The following is a 22324-nucleotide window of genomic DNA, read 5'->3' on the forward strand; positions in this document are numbered from 1 at the left end:
ATTATTATTATTATTATTATTATTATTATTATTATTATTATTATTATTATTATTATTATTATTATTATTATTATTATTATTATTATTATTATTATTATTATTATTATTATTATTATTATTATTATTATTATTATTATTATTATTATTATTATTATTATTATTATTATTATTATTATTATTATTATTATTATTATTATTATTATTATTATTATTATTATTATTATTATTATTATTATTATTATTATTATTATTATTATTATTATTATTATTATTATTATTATTATTATTATTATTATTATTATTATTATTATTATTATTATTATTATTATTATTATTATTATTATTATTATTATTATTATTATTATTATTATTATTATTATTATTATTATTATTATTATTATTATTATTATTATTATTATTATTATTATTATTATTATTATTATTATTATTATTATTATTATTATTATTATTATTATTATTATTATTATTATTATTATTATTATTATTAGAGAGTGACTTACTGAGGATGTCCGTCTTTGGTATTTCCCTTCAAGTCTCTCTCTTTCCACGTGTCATAAACCGTCTGACGACTTCCTTCTGGGTTAGGATCCGGGATCTAAAAACAAAAAATGTAATCAATAGTATAAAAAAGGTGTTTCTATATTATAAAAGAGAAGTGTCATGACAAGGTAGGGTACTTTTCTAACAAGACCCTTAAAAGCATGCTGCCTCAGATCTCACCAGAGTTCGCATACAGGCGGATTGGCATGTTAGGGCATTGCTGCAGGCACCCTGAGCTACCTGTAAGCCGTCTGGTGCTGTGGGAATCGCCTCATGGTGGGTGGGGGGGGGGGTGAAGCTGAGGGGAAGACGGAGGTTGAGCTTTGTCGGTGTCCTGAGGAGAGATGCTGGGGCAGAGACCACAACAGACTAGGCTGCCTGCATAAAGGAAGATGTGGGGCGACATGATTGATTAATTAGGGCACCAGTTGAGCAAGACACCTAATGATAATTGCATCTTACCTTCATAGCAGCCTTGTAGATGGTGCTGTACAGGTTTGGTGTTCCAGCAATCTCAACCACATATGTACCTATGAAGATTCAAAAACAACTAAAAGATGTTAAAATTTCATCAGGACTACAGAATATTCAATGACATTGACCCATACACACAATAATTTTGCTATGAGATATCGCACAAATCAGAAGGCTGGACGCCCATGTTGAATAGGTACCTAGACGCAGACAGTGTGAAGGTGTGCAGGGGTAACTGTAAACAAAAAACTTGGGGCCTCCCCAGGGCTATATCAACAGGAAAGAGAGATCCAGTATAACAAAAAGGTTTGTTGTAACTAATTCATGTACAGACTTTTGACACATCTACTCTTCTCGTTTTGCTCTAAAAAGAGCATTGAGGAATAGTTATCCAGATCCAGAACAATCAGTGACATACCTGACACAGCAATATCTAAGTTCAGATAAGAGACGGCCCTCGCCCCAAGCTTCTGAGCATATTCCTGGAAAAGAAATCAGACCAGTCAATAAAAATTGACACTTCACAAACAGAAAATGCTTTCCTGCTCCTAGTCTGCTGTTAAAAAAAATTTGGTAAAAAATATTATATCCTGATTCAATTCTTAGATCAATTAAATCCCAGGTATTTGCAAAAGTGTAATTGGAAACAATTGATTTGATATAGAAAGGTTTGCGGTAACACTTTTGGGCAAACCTTTCTATATCGTATTTCCACCATGCAAAGTTTCAAATCCTACTTAATTGATTTGCTAATCACGAAAACAACCTCGGGGAAAAGATACAGAGAAATGTTCTTACCTCGACCCATTCATTTGATCCGATAATTCCATGCTCCTCAGCTCCCCAACTGCCAAACATGATGGTACGCCTTGGTCTCCAACCTAAAACCAACACAAATCTGTTCAATACTAATAATAATGCAGTCTTGTAAAGTGCCGGCATTCGCCCAAAGGTACTCGTATGTATAATGAACATCACTGGTAAATATTTACTTTAAACAGGTCAGTTTTGAGAGCAACTGTTAATGATGATGTTGTATCAAGAGTCCTGATGTGGTACGGAAAACTATTCCATACTTTTGTGCACTAACTATGAATGTTTTAGTGCTAAGCATAAACTGAACTTTACTAAGCATGGTTTGAACTGGCGACCATCCTTGCTGAGAGTGTTTGGGTGTTTCAGTGCTAATGATGTGAGTGTCGTCGATCAAGAGACTTTATAGCAGATGTTTCAGTGCTAAGCATGAACTGAACTTTACTAAGCATGGTTTGAACTGACGACCATCCTTGCTGAGAGTGTTTAGGTGTTTCAGTGCTAATTATGTGAGTGTCGTCGATCAAGAGACTTTATAGCAGATGTTTCAGTGCTAAGCATGAACTAATTTTTACTAAGCATAATTTGAACCGCTGATCATCATTTTTGTGAGTGTTTTAGTGCTAAGCATGAACTGAACTTTACTAAAGCATGATTTGAACTGACCATCCTTTTCGTAAGTGTTTGTGTCAGTGTGTACTAGCATGAGTTGGTTTACTAAGCATGATTTGAACTGACCATCCTTGCAGAGAGTGCTTGAGTGTTTCAGTGCTAAGCATGAATTGGTTCTTACTAAGCATGATTTGAACTGAGCATCTTTGTTGTGAGTGTTTGGGTGTTTCAGTGCTAAGCATGAATTGATTCTTACTAAGCATGATTTGAACTGACCATCTTTAATAAGAGAGCCCAGGACTCTGCTTATTTCCATGAGGCAGGCTGTACCGCTAGAAGGATCAATGGCTCCGTACCCCCAGGCATCACGATGGTTACCGATAATCACATAACGATCTGAAATAACAAATATAGTTATTACTCTAAGAAACTTTGCATAGTGGGAATATAACCTAGTGAGGTTTGCAGTAGCAACATGTTTAAATCTTTTGAGTAGTATTTGGTTCTGAAAAGAACTGTTGGTTGATAACTCAGAGTTTAGATCAGTATTCTCTATAGGAAGATTTGGTGAGAAAGCTTAGAGTAGCCGGGGGTCACACACAATTGTGTATGATACAGCCTGGGAAGTGGCAGTCTGGGGATCACCTTAAGAGGATGCTACTCTTAGAAGAAACAACGTTTTAGCACCGACGTGACGAGTAACAGAAACAAAAGGCTCAGTCAAGAATTAATGGTAACAATTAACAGGTAAAGCCTGGTTCAAACTTCATGCGAATGTGAAGCTAATTTGCCTTGAATTTGACGTCACAACTCTCCTTTCGCAGCAAATGTTTCGCAAAAGTTGAGCACAGTTCAACTGCTGCGAATTATTCGTTGTTGCGAATATGTGACGTCAACATTGATATCGCATTCGCATTTGCAGGAAGTATGAACTGGGCTTAACAACAATGTGTACCTGGTTCTACACTGCCTCTGATTGTTCCTATGGTGTTATATCCATCAGCCATTCTATTCTCAGTGTAGATCTTCATAGCTACTTTCCTACAAAGAAAAACAAATACACATTTATAGATATTTGGTTTGCGGTAACACCATGCGTGTATCTACTTGCCAGGTAGAGTTTGTTTTTAGAGAACTGTCTTGCTTTATTCTACTCCCGGGGAGTAGATTTATCGGATGTCCGGGAGACTTCTCCGCTCTGAAACGAACTGTCCTGCTTTTTTTAACAACTTACCGGGCGGAAGGTATAGAAAATTGGCTGGGACTACTACCTAATAGAATCGTAATTAGTGCAATACCGCAAAGTCAGTTCTTGAATTGGTCGTAACATTGCGACTAGCTTGCTCTAGTCATCGTCAGAAGATTTTTTTTTTTAAAGGAATAAAAACTTAACAAAATACTTGACTGAATCTAAACATAAAGTATTGTTAAGTATCCGTGGACAGCTTACAAAATGAGTACCTTCATTATAGTAGACATAACTCCTCTTAGGAATGATCAATTTATTTCATTCTTTTTCCCAATAAGCAGGAGAGAGTGTTTGTTAAATATATGTTTTACTGAACTTTTGAGTGTCATTTGTTTATTTAAAAAACATCACCAATCCTGTCAACTTCTTTTTGACTCACCCTGTTGATGAACGTGTGTTTTTGACTTACTTGTTTTGGTTTGCAGCATTGAATCCTGGTCCATACCTAAAGACCACACCAGTTAAATTTCCTGCCCAGTCTTCGGTTGTCTCATCACCGCCCATTATACTGTTGGTTAAAAACAAAAAAGGAAACTAGACAGTAAGTGTTTGTACCGACGATAATCTGATAATATTGATAGTGAGATAATGTCAACCTTTAATCAATTCCAGCCAATCTCAGGGAAATAAACATTCATACTTCAATACGCACATAATTCTCTCTGATTGTAGAAGACTTTCTCAGGTTCAAATACTTTTTGTGAAAAATGTTCTCATCCTCAAAAACTACTATATTTCAGAGAGAGCCGTTTCTCACGATGTTTTTTACTATCAATAATAATAGTAATAAATAAAACCAGCTCTTATATAGCGCAATCGTTGCTCTTCGTTGCTCGTTACCAAAAAGTTATGCTAACACAAATTTTGAGTAATTACCAAAAGTGTCCAGCCATTGATTTCACCAAACTCTTCCTAACTTAGGATTAATCTTAGCACTCAGGACGAGTCCCAGCCTTACATTGTAACCTGTAAACCTTCAGATTAATCATAAGTTAAGACGAGTTACTCGTCCTAAATCGAGATTAATTTTAAGAAATCAACTCTTTTACCTCAGGAATTGTGCGGCATCATTGTATCCAATGGGATGAACAGGAATCTTGGGTAAAGTGGCATTAACAATCGGGAGACGGTAAGCAGAATCTGTTAGCAGAAATAAACATCAACGATTGCAATTAAATCTTAATTTCATTTCATTTATTAAAATCTGGTTATGAAGGACCTAACCCTCAGGGTCTTGGGTTCAAGTCCCAATGAGGACCATTTGATTTTTTCTCTCATTCCATGTTTGGATATTTCACGGTGACACCATACCAATTCATACATTGTGTTTGTTTTGAAGGACATAATAAGTTAATGGTGACCATGAAAGTTCATGATTTTTTTGAAGTGGGTTTGTGTCAAATGTTTTAATTTTAACGGACGCACAATAAACACCCCACAAGTGCTCTACGAGTGGGAAGGCATAGACAAGAGTTCAATGATTCGAGGTCAGGTAGTGACTGAAACCCCAAACCACACAGCATGAAGTGGGGTTTGAATCTTACCAATAGCGGGATATCCAAGGGTCAGAGGGTCACCGATACCGATCATAAGAGAACCTCGTTGTGTCCCAGTACCAGGGAGGTATATACCACTATGAATGAGGTTGGGTTTGAATCTTACCAATAGCGAGATATCCACGGGTCAGAGGGTCATCGATACCGATCATAAGAGAACCTCGTGGTGTCCCAGTATCAGGGAGGTATATACCACTATGAATGAGGTTGGGTTTGAATCTTACCAATAGCGGGATATCCACGGGTCAGAGGGTCACCGATACCGATCATAAGAGAACCTCGTTGTGTCCCAGTACCAGGGAGGTATATACCACTATGAATGAGGTTGGGTTTGAATCTTACCAATAGCGGGATATCCAAGGGTCAGAGGGTCACCGATACCGATCATAAGAGAACCTCGTTGTGTCCCGGTACCAGGGAGGTAGATTCCATCTGGGTAGACCGCAGCTCCGGGAACTGCATAGTCCGAGGGGTCACTGTATAAAATCATCCCAATACAACCAGCACGCTCTGCATTCGCAGCCTGTTGGAAGGAAAACTTACTTTTAGGACAAGTTTTTCTTAATCTTTAACAAGATTTTCACATGGTGTTACCGCAAACCTCACCTAATTTTCCAACATAGCACCTAGACTCTGGAACTCACTTCCGGAATACCTCTCACAAATACACAACATCACTCTCGTCCAGCAGAAACTTAAAACACACTTGTTCATGCTTGCTTTCCAACATCTTGACAATACTTTAACTTAATCCTTATTTTTTTCCAGACCGGTGCCTTTGAATGTTTTCAGTAAAGTGCCCCTTATAAATGCTGTAGTTTATTATTATTAATTATACTCCCACCATGCAAAGTTTCAAATCCAAACACATTACTGGAATGCATACAAAGCAGTCTGGTTCTGTGCAAACCAACAACCGCATTACTGTAATGCACGAATAGTCTAGTATCCATCTCACCTTGTCTCCCCTGTAAAGCTTTGCATAGCGAGCAATGCAGATTTTTCCAGAGACGTCGATGTTAAGAACTCTTTCTAAATCCTGGAAATCTTCCACTCTGCCGTAGTTAACATACACAAGATCTCCCTGAAAACATTACGGAACAAGAAATATTGTAAAAGTAAGAGTCGTAGTATAGGGTGCCTTCGATCAGCTTCCCGGGTCGACCCCGGTCTGCCCCCGGTATGTTCGAATAGCTTTGACATCATTGGAGGGGCTCAACCGGTCAGTCCCAAGTGCCCTGCTTGTGGAACGGGTCACTTAGGGGCTGGCCCCAGGTGCATGATGTCAACACGAGAGGCTGAGTGATCGTTCGATTAGCTCTTGTCAGGGGCTCACTCGGGGAAGCTAATTGGACGCACCCATTTATACTGGTTTCTTATATAGTGTGCACTTTATAGTATGTGGAACTACATTTGAATTATGAGACCTACTCCTTTTAAAAACATTTCGCACCATGAAATGGTTTTAGAGTATAAGTAAGTAAGGTTTAAAGTGAAACCATGTAAAAATCTTAGTAGTGGTGGCTAAAAGAAGAGCCGATTTCTGATCGATGTTTCGAGCAGTGTGCTCCGACTGTCTTCTTGAGAATGCCGAGATTTGTTTTTGTTAAATTAAATTTTGAAGGTTGGACAAAGAAAACTTGACTAGAGTGGAGACTTGAACTTGAGACCTCTGGATTAACTACTCAGTGCTCTACCTAACTGAGCAGACGAGCTATCTATCTAGCCCTAATGTAAACAGTTACTTTACCTCTATTTCACCGCTTGCAGAGTATGCGTTGAATGGAGCCAAGATGTCTGGATCTTCCATTGGGGTGTCTGTATCTGGATCTAGAGGAGGTTCTCTTAACTGAGTTGTAAACTCAACAGTACCTCCAGAAGATGTCAATAGTTCAATCTACAGACAGTAAGAAGGAAGGAACAATGTTAGTAAGTATTGAATGGAACTACAAGATGTCTGGATCTTCCATTGGGGTGTCTGTATCTGGGTCTAGAGGAGGTTCTCTTAACTGAGTTGTAAACTCAACAGTACCTCCTGAAGATGCCAATAGTTCAATCTACAGACAGCAAGAAGGAAGGAACAATGTTAGTAAGTATTGAATGGAGCTAAGATGTCTGGATCTTCCATTGGGGTGTCTGTATCTGGATCTAGAGGAGGTTCTCTTAACTGAGTTGTAAACTCAACAGGACCTCCTGAAGATGTCAATAGTTCAATCTACAGACAGTAAGAAGGAAGGAACAATGTTAGTAAGTATTGAATGGAACTACAAGATGTCTGGATCTTCCATTGGGGTGTCTGTATCTGGGTCTAAAGGAGGTTCTCTTAACTGAGTTGTAAACTCAACAGGACCTCCTGAAGATGCCAATAGTTCAATCTACAGACAGTAATAAGAAAGAAGGAATGGTGTAAGTAAGCATTGAATGGAGCTAAGATGTCTGGATCTTTCTTGGCAGTTATGGCTTCTGTTGCCCTGGTCTTTGCCGTGGTGTCCCATAGACAATATGAAATGCCCAATGGGTACACCCAGGGCTGGAAAAATAGAAAATGGCCTTGCCTGCGTGGCATTAGGCATGGTATAGGTGCATGCTGGTCTAGCTAGCAATCAAGTTGGATCACTAGCTAGACCAGCATGCACCTCACAGTTGGCGATTGGGCAATTGGTATTGGAAAAAGGTCATAAATATGAAGCACGTCTATTGTCATATCTAATCAATTTCGCAGCCTTAACCCTTTGCTTTATTCTCCCGTATTATTAAAACTCCGACCCACTGTTTTTATTACGACACCTTGGGTTCCCCTGGGTTAAAAGCAATTGTTGGAGTGTCAACAAAAATCTCTACAAAATCTTCAAATTCCTTGACTTGAGAGGATTTTGGAGAAATCGTGGGTAAAGTAGCGATGATCGATTGTCACAGCGAGAATTAAACAAAACGTTTGAACAAACTTTGAACTGATTCTGTTCTGTGGAGCGTCATCCTTAATGCATATGATGGGATACACCACGTGAGAATACTGGTCTGTGACAATTACAAACATGTTAAAGGAATTTGGGTAACAGCAATGATGATTGATGATTGTAACAGCTAGGTTTCCGAAATAATTAATCATGTTTTAACTAACCCTGTTTTGGTCAGCATCATCTATCACTGGTGGATAAGAAAGCAGGACATTATAGCTGACCACTTCAGCCTTGTCCAGTCCTTGGTCCATCCAGGAATCTCGGACCCATTCTGCCTGCTCAAGACTGACCGGACTGCCAGCTACGTGGGATTTGGATGTCAGATATCTGCAGCCAAAAACACAGAAAATAAATAATAAGGTTAATTAATGCCTACTTCGGACTGACCACATACGTGTTTTGGAGGATATTTGCTGAGTGCAGGGGCTCGAAAAATAACCAACGGCCGCACCCACACAGTATACAGTAGTTTGGTTGTTTAAATCAGGGGCCTTAAATCAGTGAGAATGAGAAACAGATTGATGCGGCATTGATGGGAATGTTGAGTGATAAACTCAACTGCTGGCCTACTGGCCCTCTGTCAAACAAAACAATAAAACTATGGTTAAATCCCAAATTTATTATATGTATTGTAATTGTAAGACCCTTTTTTTTTATGAGAATGAGAATTTTTCTTTCTGACTGTAGTAAGTGTAACACATAGTGTAACTGTAACTGTAAGTAAAAAAATTCTGACGTCAAACTGCCACCATGACAACACATCTTTGTCAGATTTCTTCAGTTTTTGCCAAGAAAAGAAGACATTACATGATATGAAACAATATAGTATCTAATTTACCTCAATGAGATATCCGATTATAGTAGTCTCATACTAAAACATAGACATGACAACACTGTGTGTGTGTCAGTGACACTGTCATGACTGTCACGTCACTGTACTCTGCACAGTGACAGTGCACATGGGTGTATTGCGTGCGTGACTAGCACTAGCTAGGCAAACAGAAACAAGTCAACTCGGCAACATTTTGTTTTACTTCGTTGACGAAAAAACAACAAAGAATAGTTAGTTATAAATTACCAAGGGTCTTCAGCAGTCACTACAGTACTAGGGTGGTGAGTAGTGGTAGGTCCCCCATGGTTCGTTTGTGTGCTGGAACCGGATAAGTTGAGAAATAAAAGTTTGTTTTTTCGTGTTTTACACTTTTTGGACTAGGCACTTTTTGTGCATTGACCTATTATGACCACTTGAGGGCGCTATGTCTGATGTGCGCGCGAGCTTCACTTGTCCCCGCCCCTCTCTCGGAGGTGGGGGGGGGGGTGGTCATGGGGATCATGACTGAAGATGTTTACAACGGCCGAACCCATAACCATAAACAAATAATAATTATTATTATTATGAAACTGTGTAGTACAAATTTCTTCCAATAGCGCCCTCTTTTCAATCCAATCCTCAGCCCATGTTAACTTTCATATGGGGGACATAATTCCCTGGCACCTATTTTTGGTAGACGTAGGCCTAGGGAATAATTAGTGCTAATTATTGAAACGGCAAAAGTATGTTTATTAGACAAAACATCACTTACATTTTAATTAGCACAAAGAACAGGACAACCGGAGGTCATAGCTCACATGGCATTTGTTTGTGTAAAATAACACCAGACCATGGAACCTCCATCACACACTGATGAGCCGCTGGTGGCCCCGGTTCCCAACGCACTGCAAACAACTCGACCCATCTGAGACCCAAATTTCAATTTGCTTAGCATGAATTTTTTTCTTTGATAAAAACAGGATTACCATTAAATTTCCATTTGTTGCATACTGCTTGTTACTAATATTCAGCTGTTGTTTGCTTATCCTGAAAATCACGTGGAAATTTTGTTGCTAATCCTGTTTTTATCAACTTAAGGCAAACATTTCAAGCTAAGCAAATCTTTGCGTTAGCAGTTCTATAAAATTGGGCCCTGGGATGACGACGAGGCAACTTATAGCAATGGACGATGTGGGTCTCAGACAATACTATGCCAACAAACTCCTCATTATTATAGCTCAAGACATTGTCATAAGAATCATATCAACAAAATCCGAGGTCATGCGCACGTTTTATTACGAAAAAAGAACGGCCATCGTCCAATGATCTGCCTCCTTTGTTTGCCTCAATGAGGCCGCTTTTTGGCCTCAGCGTGTGACGTCAAGGGGTTCGTCAAGAATGCCTATACAAAAGCGTTCTGATCTCGCTATCCGTCCGTAGGCATAACGAATGTGTTAAGTGTTCTCTGCGAGCTTAAGTTGAACAGAAAATAGTTATTTGCTGTATTTATTAAAAACAGAAAATATTTTTAACTATCATAAGTAGGCCCCTATATCATTATATCAACAATGACCAGAAACTCAAAGCCTATTATTTCTAGTAATCAAACAACAACTACCGATAGAGTGCCTACGGTTTGATATCAGCTAAAACACGCGGCTGTACGTCCATTATTGCAACCGAAACACAACACTTATCATTATATCATCCTGTCTAGTATAATAATTGAGAATTAAGAATGATAAGAGTAGCCAGGCCGGAGTAGTTTTGGGTTAAAGTCCATCATTATGATCATTCTAGTAATAACTCTTTCTTTCTGTCCGAATCTCTATGAAACAAAATGGCAATAAGGATACCTTTGTAACCGAGATGGGTTTTCGAACTGGATGAGGCTTTACTAATTTGGGGTTTTATACACCGATGTGTGCTAGCACTGTTTACAAGCATCAAAGCATAATACTCGAGTGGGTTGCGAACCTTGGTATTCTAGAGCAGAATGTCTTACCAAAAATGCTGGATATAGCTCGTTTCTTATAATACAAAATAAAGTGCAACAAGCAACTATAACACTTGTGAATACGCTTTTGTCAATATTATTGGGAGGAGTGTTGGCCCTGAAAAGATTTGGTGTATGCATGGTCTCTGACTCGACGTTTCGAACAGTATGCACTGCTTGTCTTCAGTAGATAAAATAATTTGCGTTATATTTCACTTCACAAAACGAAGTTACAAGCTTGCGGTATACACATGAAGAATTAAACTCGAGTCATTATTTACTGCTCGAAGCTGAATTTGAGTTTTCATCTGACCCATTTTAGAATAACCGCAAAACTGTACGATGATCAATATTGACTGAAGCTCCTTGCAATAAAAAATATAGAATAAAAAGCACACACACCAGGTCGTGCAAGGCACATCACTAGACACACACACACCTCAACAAAAAAAGCATGAGTGTTTCATGTCAAGGGCTAGATATTTATATAATGGTTTTTTTGATAACGAAATGTTTTTACGACTTCAATTTTGTTTGGTTTGTTCCCCGATACCATTGGCGGTCGCTGTGTAACCTCATGTAAGTTCTTCAAACAGAAAAATACACACACCGTAGGCCTACAGATGTTGATCAAAATGTTTGGAACTAAAATTTGCTGAAAGAGAATAACATGTAAAGAAGAGTGGAATAATTGAAACCACATTAATTGAAAACAAAATAGCTCTCAATAGCTGAGTGCCGACATCAGTGAAGGAATTTACACTGGGCGTTGGATCGTCTACTGCATGCGTTTTATAGGTTTTATGCAAGAATTTCACGAATAAACTCAAACATGCCGTAAATAGTAAAATTTCAGTATTTTTTTTTTAAATTTTGTACCAGCAATTTCACACCAAAATAACCTTCATTCAAACATTAATTTTTGTTCACTGAAAGCCTTTTGCATTTCGTGCTAAACGTATTCAAAAGATCGACCCAGACTTCCAGTGCTTGAACATCGTGTGGTGTATAATATTATTCAAAAAGTTGTGTGACTATTGAGTCAGAAGAGCTCTGTATATAGGATTCTTTACAAGAAAATGGTGTCAAGCTAAAAGGGGATATTGAGATAAACAACTTTCTGAACAACACACTGCATGAGGGCAGCTCAATGAACCATAAGAGCAGAAGTAGGCCATAATTATTGTTGTTAACATACGGGGTGTTGAATGTCGCACTGGAAAACATATTAGTGGCACACTGATCAGCCATCCTCACGACACGACCCTTTCAAATAAAGGAAACTTCCCTTTGAACTTACTACACTCTTATTTAATTACTCAATAAAGCTATACAGTTATCCACATGGAAAGATTAAACAATAAGAAAGGTATTGTAATATAGCAAAACAATTCAACCCTCAATAACATTCGATGAAGCCATCAGAAAGAAAAACTAGAATGTTACGGAGTTTATAATAGTTAAAAAACTTTTGGAAATTATAATATTGTAAAAAGAAGAGTTTATTCGTTTTGTAAAAATGTTATTTCTTAAGGAACCAACCCAAACCGTCGGCCCCGAAGTGGTACTCGTACCTTGGACCAATTGGAGCAATTGTATTGTTCCATACCTAATATTCATCCGACTATAGATAATTATGTTCATATATTGACCACACTCTCTACCGTAGAGGGGTATGGTCAAAATTTGAAAATATCTAAATGCCATAATAATGAGTTAGCCCTTCTTCAAGGCAATGTATTAGGGATATACAAACATTATTAACTCACATGAGGTTTTCTCTGATTTTATCCGGGTCTATGCCATTGATAATCCTTTGAGCAATCCCGGAGTCCGGTTCCTTCACCGCGTCTTGGTAGCTCTTGGGTGCCGTAGATTCACCAGTTGAAGGTACCTCTTCACCAGCTGCTGCCGGGGCAGTCACGTAATGTCCGAATACAATCCCAATCCCAAGTCCTACTGCTAGGACAACTACAGCAGCTATTCCAACAAGAGTTCTGCTCTGTGCCATTTTTACTTTATGTTGATTTCTAGCTTGTAGGCTAAGCGTGGACTGACTGCATGAGGTAGTCAACCTCCTGCTGCTAAACTAACTCAGTTATTTTATACGCAGTTGTAAAGACACGTTATGAATATCTAATGCGGACCATACGGTTTTGAGAATAGTACGATGGCCTCTAGTTACCAACTAATTCTAAAGCCCGTCCAGCAATACAAAAGTCAAGAACATTACAATAGTGTCCGTCATTAAACTATGAATTAATTTGTTCTTTTTTTACATTTTATAAACATTTTTTAAGTCGTAAAAAATCATCGGACGGTTTATTTTACTATACTTTTGGCAATAATAATGAAACCTTTGTGTCTCTTGCCAATTTTACATATTTATAAATATTTATTTTTTGTAAAATTTTTGCTGGTTAAGTTTATTTTTTGACTGGTGGGACGGTGGGGGTAATTCAAATTTTTACTCATTCTGCGTCATTGCTTTTTATTATCTTTCTGTAATTGTCTAATGTTCTTAATGTCTATAGATTTATTGTAAATAATTTTAGATTTTTAATAATGGCCAGGGATATTATTTGAATTGAAGGCCTTCGGGATAAAGCTTTTTTGTAAACTTGTTTTTATTCCAGGCATATGTCCCTGGCTTTTGTTTTGCTGGATTGTGTTTGTATTTTTTTAAGTGTTTTTATGCCGAATAAATAAATAAAAAATAAAATAAAAAACATACAGCGCCAACAAACAACAATTAACAACCAAACAAAACAATATACAAAATACCCCAAAACAAAAACAAAACAACAATAACAATCAAGCTGTGAACGTGCTATCCACCCTCCCCACCCATAGTGAATTTTAGCCCAGTTTCATTCACCACGTATTATATATCAATTTCTCGGTCCGCATATTTTGCGGTTGTACTTCTCGGACACCGTTGTATTTTAGCAAAATAATTCTTCCACAAGCTCTGGCAAATATTGAGCCAGGAGTTTATAAGTCAAGGCCTGATACACACTGTTATAATGCTGAATCAGCATTGAGGCTTAACTTCAATTCGTTATTGATTTAAGGTCAACTGGTGGTTCTGATATCATAAAAGCTGCTGTTGAATTGGTCTTATACAACCAAGCATGTGTGTTTAACACCCATAGTCAATATGTGTGATTTGAACCCTTAAAAGTAAGAAGAAGTGGTTATAAGCGTCTTTGGTTACAGCATAATGGCCATTGACGTCACTAGGTTCTTTTCAGGACTCGGGAGTCTCGGGAATACTCGGAAGTATCCGGGGGGTACTCGTGAGTACTGGTGGGTACTCGGTACTCGGTTTTTAGTCTGGACTCTCCAAACGATGTTCGAAAAATACTCTTGTGGGAGGGGTTTCAAAAATAAGCTGGACAAAACAACCAGTCAAAATGGAAAAGAAACGTGTGATATGAAATAAAATGTTAAAAACTTTGTACAAAAACAACAACAAAATAATCTAACTAAATAAAACCATACATCATTACTGTACGTAATGGATAGCTTAAGCATTTTTGTACTCGATTTGTTTAGAAAGAGTTTATTAAAATAAAAATCATTCTGTCAGCCAGTACGCTGTATTAAAAGATTTGTACAAGTTTAAAATACATTGCATTTATTATAGTAAAAAGAGAAAAAAACAAATCACCATCACACCAAGAAGTTCAGAAAATTTTATCAAAAGCATCGGAACAGAACAAAAATGTGCCAGACCCTACTTAGCGCACATTATAGAGAACAGTTATTAACCTAAGTCTGCTGCCACCTATAACCGTCTCTGAAGTCTCCCATTGACATACCCTGACCATCTTACGTCACACTTCGAGGCTCGTGAATAAAGACAGGAGCCCATTCTCCCATTGACCATTCTCGAAAACAGCCAAGACTCCCAGATTGCCCCATTAAAGTAAGGGAACGTGGTTAAAGCGATCTTTGGCTATGGTAAATGACGTCACGTTCTACCTTGACTCGGTCTCTAGAGAACTCGGGAATACTCGGGAGTACTTGAGTACTCGGGAACACTCGGGAGTACTTGAGTACTCGGGAACACTCGGGAGTACCTACTCGGGGGTATATCTCGGTACTCGGATTTGAGTCTGGACTCCAAACGATGTAGGAGGAGGGGTTTCAAGATAAGAAATAAAGCAACAAAACTATGGGTAAAAAAAATGAAAACTGTGTTTATTTTATGACCGTTATTAATAATAATACCAGCTCTTCTACAACCCAATTCCAAAATGACCATTGTGCTTCACACACAAACAAAAAACAACAACCGTTATAGAAAAGAAAGTTGTTGCATGGAATGAAATGTTAAAAACATTGTAAAAAAATAATAACTATAATAAAACCATACCTTAATACTGTACAATGAAAAGTTAGCAATTTACATTTAAAGGTAAAAAAAAGACACAAATAAATCACTAACACACCAAGAAAGAAGTTTATACAAAAGCAGCGGAACAAAAAAATAGAATTGCGGGTTTTAATTGTTTTTTTTTAAACACTGCTTTCACCATTCCTTTTGTTCTATTCACTCAATTTATCTATTTAATGAAACTATAATTAAAATATAGTTTATATATTTAACGTAAGGCTTTGTCTTTGACTTTTTATTTGGTGATGAGTTATAACTAAATAAAAATAAACAAATAAAAAACGTTCCACCACTTATGTCACGTGGCATGCCAATCTCTCTAGTAAAACGACAGATGCTACTCATAATTACGTTTATGAATCTGATTACAATTAAATTTAATTACAAAACCAGCATGATTATCGTTATTCGCATACATTATACAAAAATTTGTTTTATTGGCTAGCCGTTAGCCAGAGCCGTAAGTCGGACTCTATGCTGAAGCCGTGATTTCCAAAAGGCACAATTAATCGTCTGCCTCAGAACTAAAAGGTAAGTAGTGCAATTTGTCTTGGTAGGATTCTTTTTGCATATTTTGGAGCTCCTGGTACCGGGTTTTATTAATCAAAAGTAGTATTCAAAAGACTTTGTTTGATAAGCCAAACATTCGTTTATTTTGATCTCCTTTTTCAAACTTTTATGCATTTTTCGTTACAAATATAAAATTGTCATTGGTGACCTTATGATAGTACTAAGCAGACTAAATCTAGTAGCTATAGAGATATGAAAAGATGAACAAATAGTAGACAATGAGGAAACCAGCAGTGCAGACGTACGTGAGAATGCCGCACACCAGCGCTATAGTGGCCCATTTCTTTGCTTCTTGGGAGTTGCGAACAGCGCCCTCATTGTCACCAGCGTGCCAGCGATTCTTTGTCTGAAGAAATAAAAGAGAGAATACAAAATTACAAACCAAATAAATAAATAAATAAACAGATTGTTTTCTAAGCATGATTTCCTAAAAGGGTAGACCAAAGAGCTCATTTTAAAGACACTGGACACCTTTGGTAATGGTCAAAGTCCAGTACATGTATTTCCATTTGAAGTGTTTGTTCGTGTTATGATTTAAACTATTTATAATCTAAACTTATAATTCTCAGGTTATTAGGTTTCAAGTTTTTATTGGAATTTCTTTTGTATAAACCATATATGCCGATTTTTATTTTAAATAAGCAAACTATAACAAACATTATTGATTTGCTTTTCTTCAAAATTAGAGCACCATTGTCATTCTGACGTACCTTCACCCACATTGCAAAAGTACTACACCATATTAGCTAAACATTTTCATAAAACTGTATCTGACAGGCTCATTGTCAGCGCTAGAGTAGAAAGCAACTCACCTCGGATGCCTTCATGATTGCCACAATGCCGCATGGTAGACAGCAACAGAAAGTCACAAAGATAGCGAATATCAAGTAATCATTCGGCATAGGGCCCGTGGGTTGACGGACGATGACGGTCGATCCTGGAGGTTGTGCCTGTAACAACAAACAATCATGTCAGTCATCTACTTTTGACGTCATTGATGCCCCTAGGAATCAGCATAAGGTCCCAATCGAAACTAGTACTCGATTTCACACATAGGAAGTTGATCTTAAATGTATGTATCAAACTTTGAGACGAAAGGTGGCACAGACTCGGCAGATAACCATCGGTGCACAACCAAGAAATGGATTAACCTTGTAAGTCTGCTGCCACCTAGCGTTCCAAAAGTGCCTCATTGCTGGTCAGTTCATTTGCATTCATATCATAAGATGGACCATATCATTCATTATAATACATAGGAGCATTAGCTTACCGTGTATACCCCTACTGGTTGCACGCCTGGGGGGTATGCTGCTTGCACGCCTGGAGGGTAGGCTTGCTGCTGGCCTTGTGGATATGGCTGCTGTGGGTACTGCTGAGGCTGAAACACAAAAATAGAAAATAATATTAGAAGGGTAGAAAACATTAGTGGATACATATAAATGACGTTGAGACTACAACACAGGAATATTATAATAGTTGACTGAACGGATTTCAAAACGGGTACTGAGTACGTACCTGGGTAGGGGGAATGTACGCTGGTGGTTGGTCGGTTGTGCCAGGTTCGTAAACACCGGGACCTGACTGATCATACGCTGGTGGTTCTGTATTAAAAAGTAGAGAGGACATTTGTGACGACACAAGTAGGAATTTGTGCAAAAAATGCAAAACATGGTATAGTTTTATAAGTGTTGTAATAAGGTATCATCTGTGGACACTATTGATTGGTAATTGTCAAAGACTACATGAGTCTTCACGGTTGGTTTATCTCAACATAATTTATGCAAAAAATAACAAACCTGTGAAAATTTGAGCTTAGTCGGTCGTCGAAGTTGCGAGACAATAATGAAAGAAAAACACCCTTGTCATACGAAGTTGTGTGCTTTCTGATGCTTGATTTCGAGATCTCAAATTCTAAGCTTGAGGTCTCGAAATCAAATTCGTGGAAAATTACTTCTTTCTCGAAAACTACTTCACTTCAGAGGGAGCTGTTTCTTACAGTGTTTTATACTATCAACCTCTCCCCATTACTCGTAATCAAGAAAGGTTTTACGATGATAATTGTTTTGAGTAATTACCAATAGTGTCCACTGCCTTTAAGCTTCTATACTATTAAAAGCGTAACCTGCGCCATCTTGGATTGAAAATTAGAAGGTCCAGTGGTATGGCATCCTTGTGGAATCCAACACGGTTGTTTGTGTGGAATTCAATACGTTTGTGTGGTTTTAGACGTCGGGTTGCAAGTCTGCAAAACCCGGATCCAAACTCGCACTTACAAGTCATGTGATTGGAGGAAGTTTGGGCGGCGACCGTGCGTCAACCACTGGTCGATGTTGTTACCAGACTTCCTAGAAATCTTTCTGACAGGCCACTCATTGGACAGTGTTTCGCAGATGGTGCTCCGGATTGGTTCATTCATTGCCCCTTGAACGCCCACCCGCCATTCGATCCGCCCTTTTTGGTCAGGTTACTTTCGTGTTGTACTAAGCATGGTTCTCCGGATTGGTTCATTCATTGCCGCGCAGGGTCGAAAGGGTCGAAGAGGCTGGGTGCCAGGACAAATCCGAAACCAATCTCACGAATTTGACCGAATTTGCATTGAATGGATTAAGTACCGTAGATTGATGTTTCGCAGGTGACCATGTGTCAACCACTGGTCGACGTTGTTATCAGACTTCCTAGAAATGCTTCTGCGGGTGACTCATTTGTTGAAAAGATTAAATGGAGAATATTTATAAAAAAGCATTCACTTCCAAACGGCATGAGAATTATCATGATGAACAAGGATGGGATCAAACGGAAGCTTAATAATTTGGAAACATTGGGTAGGGCCGGCTATAGGTTGGAAGGTGTCTAAGGGAACTTTACAGTTAATAACATTTTGGGGGTGGGGGGGGGGGCCTTACACAAAGAGCCATTCTGGTCAGTGTATTGTGAGTGGTGTGTTGTCTGGTTTGAGACAGGCCACCTGTTGCTTGGTGAAGAAGGTCGCCGTGTGACCACTTTAGGTTGACAGTGGGTGGCGACCTTGGACCTTTTGCCAGTAAACTCAAATGGGTACATGAATACCGTTTTAGAATACGGTCTGTTCATGGAGGTATAATGTTGCAGTTTCAGAGTTTAACCATGGCGGTAGAATTGTGAAACCATTCCTTACTCTATGGTGAAACTTATACACACACGTCAAAGGCTGTTTTGAAGCTGTAAAAAAAGAACTTTGCTTTGCATTTGGTCAAAGTTGTTAAGCAAAACGACATTAAGTTTCCTTTTGAATAAGTCCATTCACAAAATTGGTTAGAGCAGTGTGTCGGTCAGGTCTCAGAATGTACATTTTGCCAAATCCATTATGAAGATTAATTTAGTCATCGGCCCGTCGGGTTGGTTACTGATGGAGATAATATTAACAAAAGAGACCTCGTGCGGCTGAATGGGGTACATTTTTAGGAGTTTGTCTATTGACCCAAACTGGACGTAACAAACCCTAAACATGACTTGACATGCTTTCTGAAAGTGAAATAAGTTAGAGAAAATTAAGGAGTGGGGACGAGTTTATCGTTTTTATTTAGTTTGTACGATATAGGGTTCCAGAGATATGGGATGTATGGAGGTTTGTTCCTAGAGCAGCGTGAACATGAACGCGGTCAGAAATTGTGTCGTTTGTCGTTCAAATTTCGCGAGATGCAATAAGCCCAAAGTGACAATAAAACAAAACCAGACCTGCCAAGTCTCACGCATTAGGCGTGAGACTCACGCACTTGGGCTCTGTCTCACGCTCACACGCACATCAACCATTATTGGGGCGAGATCGGGAAACAAAATTAACGACATTTTTTGTACAAAATTTGTACAAACAGAGCGCAAAATTGCAGATTGCGCACGCGTTTGCTCATCCAGTAGGTTCAGCTCAAATTCGGCAGAGCGCAAAACGCTTATTGCGCACAAGTTTGTTCCGATTCTTTTAGCAATTTCGTTGAAATGCGCTCCACTAGCGAAGACACAACAGGCAGAAGAAGTGAGCGATTGATTTTGGACATCATTTTTAGTCTATTTTTTTCAAGTTTGGAAGGATATAATCTGACACAATCGAACCTCCACATTAACCATCAACATCTCCTGTGTGTACCTCAAGTGAGTTTTAATTATTCTGAGGAGGCTTTTGATGCATTTTGAAACACTTTTTGTCCACAATTAAATTTCACATTGTTTTATTTATTTATAAAAAAAAAAAAATAAAAAAAAAAGGTTGGGCGGCGATTTAAAAAGGCCTTCTTAAACTGGCAATTTTTTTTCCGGGGGGATGGGGGTTGAGCTTTGAAAAATCTCACACATAGCTAGCCTCTGGACTTGGCATCTCTGCCTGCAAAACACTTTTTTGACGTTCACGTTAAGTGCTCCCGTTATACATGCAGCCTATTGACCAGAAAGTTTACAAGACCAATTCAGATGAGAATAAACTAAAAAGAGGCCTACGCTCTTACCACCCCCACCCCCCCCCCCCCGAAAAAAAACAGTAGATAAATTAGATTTGTGGCACACAGCATGTTCCAAAAACACGCTTTACTTATAGTGCTGTAGCAACGCTATGTATCGTGGGACGTAAAAATGTCATTTTTGACGATGTTTTTTAAAAAGGAAATGCAAGCATTATGAATGTATATTGAGTGTGTGGAGAAAGTTTTGGTAGTGTAGTACAAAAGAAACTTTAGTTATTGCTGGCTAACGGTCAGTTTCACCTATCAACGCTGATTTGAAAAACGTGTAACGTTAGGGAGGCCCAACATATTAGACCCCTATAAGGATCACGGGGGAGCCTTATAGTTTCTAGATGCATAAGGTACGTTGTCTAACCCAAAACGAGGTGGGTACAGCCACTGCAAGTAGTGGTGGACGTGCGAAATAGCTTCATTTTGGGTTAGAATTATGACGCCATGCATAAATATTGAGAGAGGCGTATAACACTCTCACCCACATTTCGAAATATTTGTGTGAAGGATTTTTATATCCTAGCGGGGTGCCGCGCGAAGCGCGGCATCCCGCTAGTACTTATTATAGCTTTAAATATATATGATGCGTCATCATATGGAGGAAGTATAACAGTTCATATTCCTGAGAAAGTCTACAGTAGAAAGTTAACGGTTGCGGGTTTAAAGCCCGGACGCAGCCAATATCCGTCACGCATGACACAGAGTTTATACATCACGTAGATACAATAATGCAATGTGGTGAAAACGGGTGAATAATAAACAATTAAACATTATTATTTAAGTCAAAAACAGTCAAGATCAGGTCTAAAAAATAAATAAGCAGTAAATGGAGTATGGGGCTATTTTGACGAGCAGAATTTCTTGTAAAAACAGCCAGAAAGAGAAACAGACAAACAAACAGACAAACAAGAAACAAATGACAAACTAACATAAAAAAGACAGCTACTCTGACACAAGGCTAATCAGGGGGATAACTTTCCGTATGGCGCCACCACTTTTTCACTCATTTTTACAAAAAGGGATAGCTCATTGATTAGATAGGCCTACTTTACTATTTCATATTGAATGAAAAAGTGATGGCGCCATACGGAGATTTTTTCCAATAAATGTAGGTAACAGGGATTGAGACTAAAATTAATATCATTGAATGGCTTTGAATCATTATGCTCTATACAATATTTTAACCAGTTATTATACTACAAGGGCAATAAGCACTGTGTATACAGTACCTTGTTTCTCCATGGTCAAACCGCCGCAGTAGACAGTACCAGTTCCAAAATGTAGCACTGACTAGTCAGACTTCAACCACCTCTTTAACAGTTCCAGATTCCCTTCTGTTCAGTTCAATAACAAACACTTATTCTGGAATTTTAGGCTCAAAGTATTTGCTGTGATGTGTAGTTCTACGGGGAGGAGAGTCTTTTTGTGACGCACTAGTATTTCGGCTTCACCATAACACACGTCATTCCGTGTGAATGAGCGCGCCCAACCTTAGACATAATTAACATAACAATAACCTTTGCACTCATCGTTCAATTGTGTCAACAGACTAGGAATTTAAACTTGCCATAGTCGATTCAGGTCTTTTCGATTCTCGTAGTGGAGAAGTCATGAGTTGAAAGCCCGCTCCAATGCAAGACTGATTCAATTCTTTCTCATGTCAGACATAATCGATTTAATCATCCTCTTATATCATTCATACAAGTCACCGCTGCAGCGCCCGATGTTATATATATGAACCGTTGTAAATAGCCAATTATTATTTATAAATAATACATTTTAGCACTCCCATACTTGTTTATTTTCTTGCGTGTGTGATTCAGCCGCCTTTATTAATGT

The 22324-nt window shown here is 38.3% G+C and overlaps 2 protein-coding genes across 3 annotated transcripts in view; both read right to left on the bottom strand.

Moving 5' to 3' along the window:
- The window catches only part of LOC139943122 (glutamate carboxypeptidase 2-like), a 22817-nt gene extending 9679 nt beyond the window's left edge, over positions 1–13138 (bottom strand). Inside the window, exons 1-13 of one of the 2 annotated variants that reach the window (XM_071939938.1) lie at positions 12802–13138; positions 8387–8552; positions 7016–7162; positions 6224–6349; positions 5608–5788; positions 4759–4849; positions 4119–4217; positions 3416–3501; positions 2737–2856; positions 1834–1916; positions 1454–1517; positions 1024–1091; positions 522–616 (exon numbers count right to left, since the gene is read on the bottom strand). In XM_071939938.1, the coding sequence (XP_071796039.1) occupies positions 522–616; positions 1024–1091; positions 1454–1517; positions 1834–1916; positions 2737–2856; positions 3416–3501; positions 4119–4217; positions 4759–4849; positions 5608–5788; positions 6224–6349; positions 7016–7162; positions 8387–8552; positions 12802–13043 (1568 nt within the window). In that variant the 5' untranslated portion in view covers positions 13044–13138. Of the gene's footprint in view, positions 1–521; positions 617–1023; positions 1092–1453; positions 1518–1833; positions 1917–2736; positions 2857–3415; positions 3502–4118; positions 4218–4758; positions 4850–5607; positions 5789–6223; positions 6350–7015; positions 7163–8386; positions 8553–9303; positions 9443–12801 lie in introns of those variants that run through there. The other variant, XM_071939939.1, reaches the window with a different exon arrangement.
- Positions 13139–15217: 2079 nt separating this feature from the next.
- On the bottom strand, positions 15218–22305 carry LOC139943197 (proline-rich transmembrane protein 1-like). The gene is made up of 5 exons (XM_071940014.1): positions 21715–22305; positions 17520–17605; positions 17275–17382; positions 16817–16954; positions 15218–16350 (listed from the first exon to the last, which is right to left on the bottom strand). Exons 1-5 carry the CDS (start codon positions 21725–21727, stop codon positions 16180–16182), a joined length of 516 nt encoding a protein of 171 aa, XP_071796115.1. The 5' UTR covers positions 21728–22305; the 3' UTR covers positions 15218–16179.
- Positions 22306–22324: the final 19 nt, after the last annotated feature.

This window comes from Asterias amurensis, chromosome 10, assembly GCF_032118995.1.
Source record: "Asterias amurensis chromosome 10, ASM3211899v1".
NCBI lineage: Eukaryota > Metazoa > Echinodermata > Asteroidea > Forcipulatida > Asteriidae > Asterias > Asterias amurensis.

Excerpts from the sequence above, each read along its gene's own strand:
- LOC139943197 (XM_071940014.1), bottom strand. Across the intron at positions 17,383-17,519 it reads CGTACATTCCCCCTACCCAG|CCTCAGCAGTACCCACAGCA; the intron begins GTACGTACTCAG and ends TTTGTGTTTCAG. Across the intron at positions 16,351-16,816 it reads CAATCATGAAGGCATCCGAG|ACAAAGAATCGCTGGCACGC; the intron begins GTGAGTTGCTTT and ends TTATTTCTTCAG.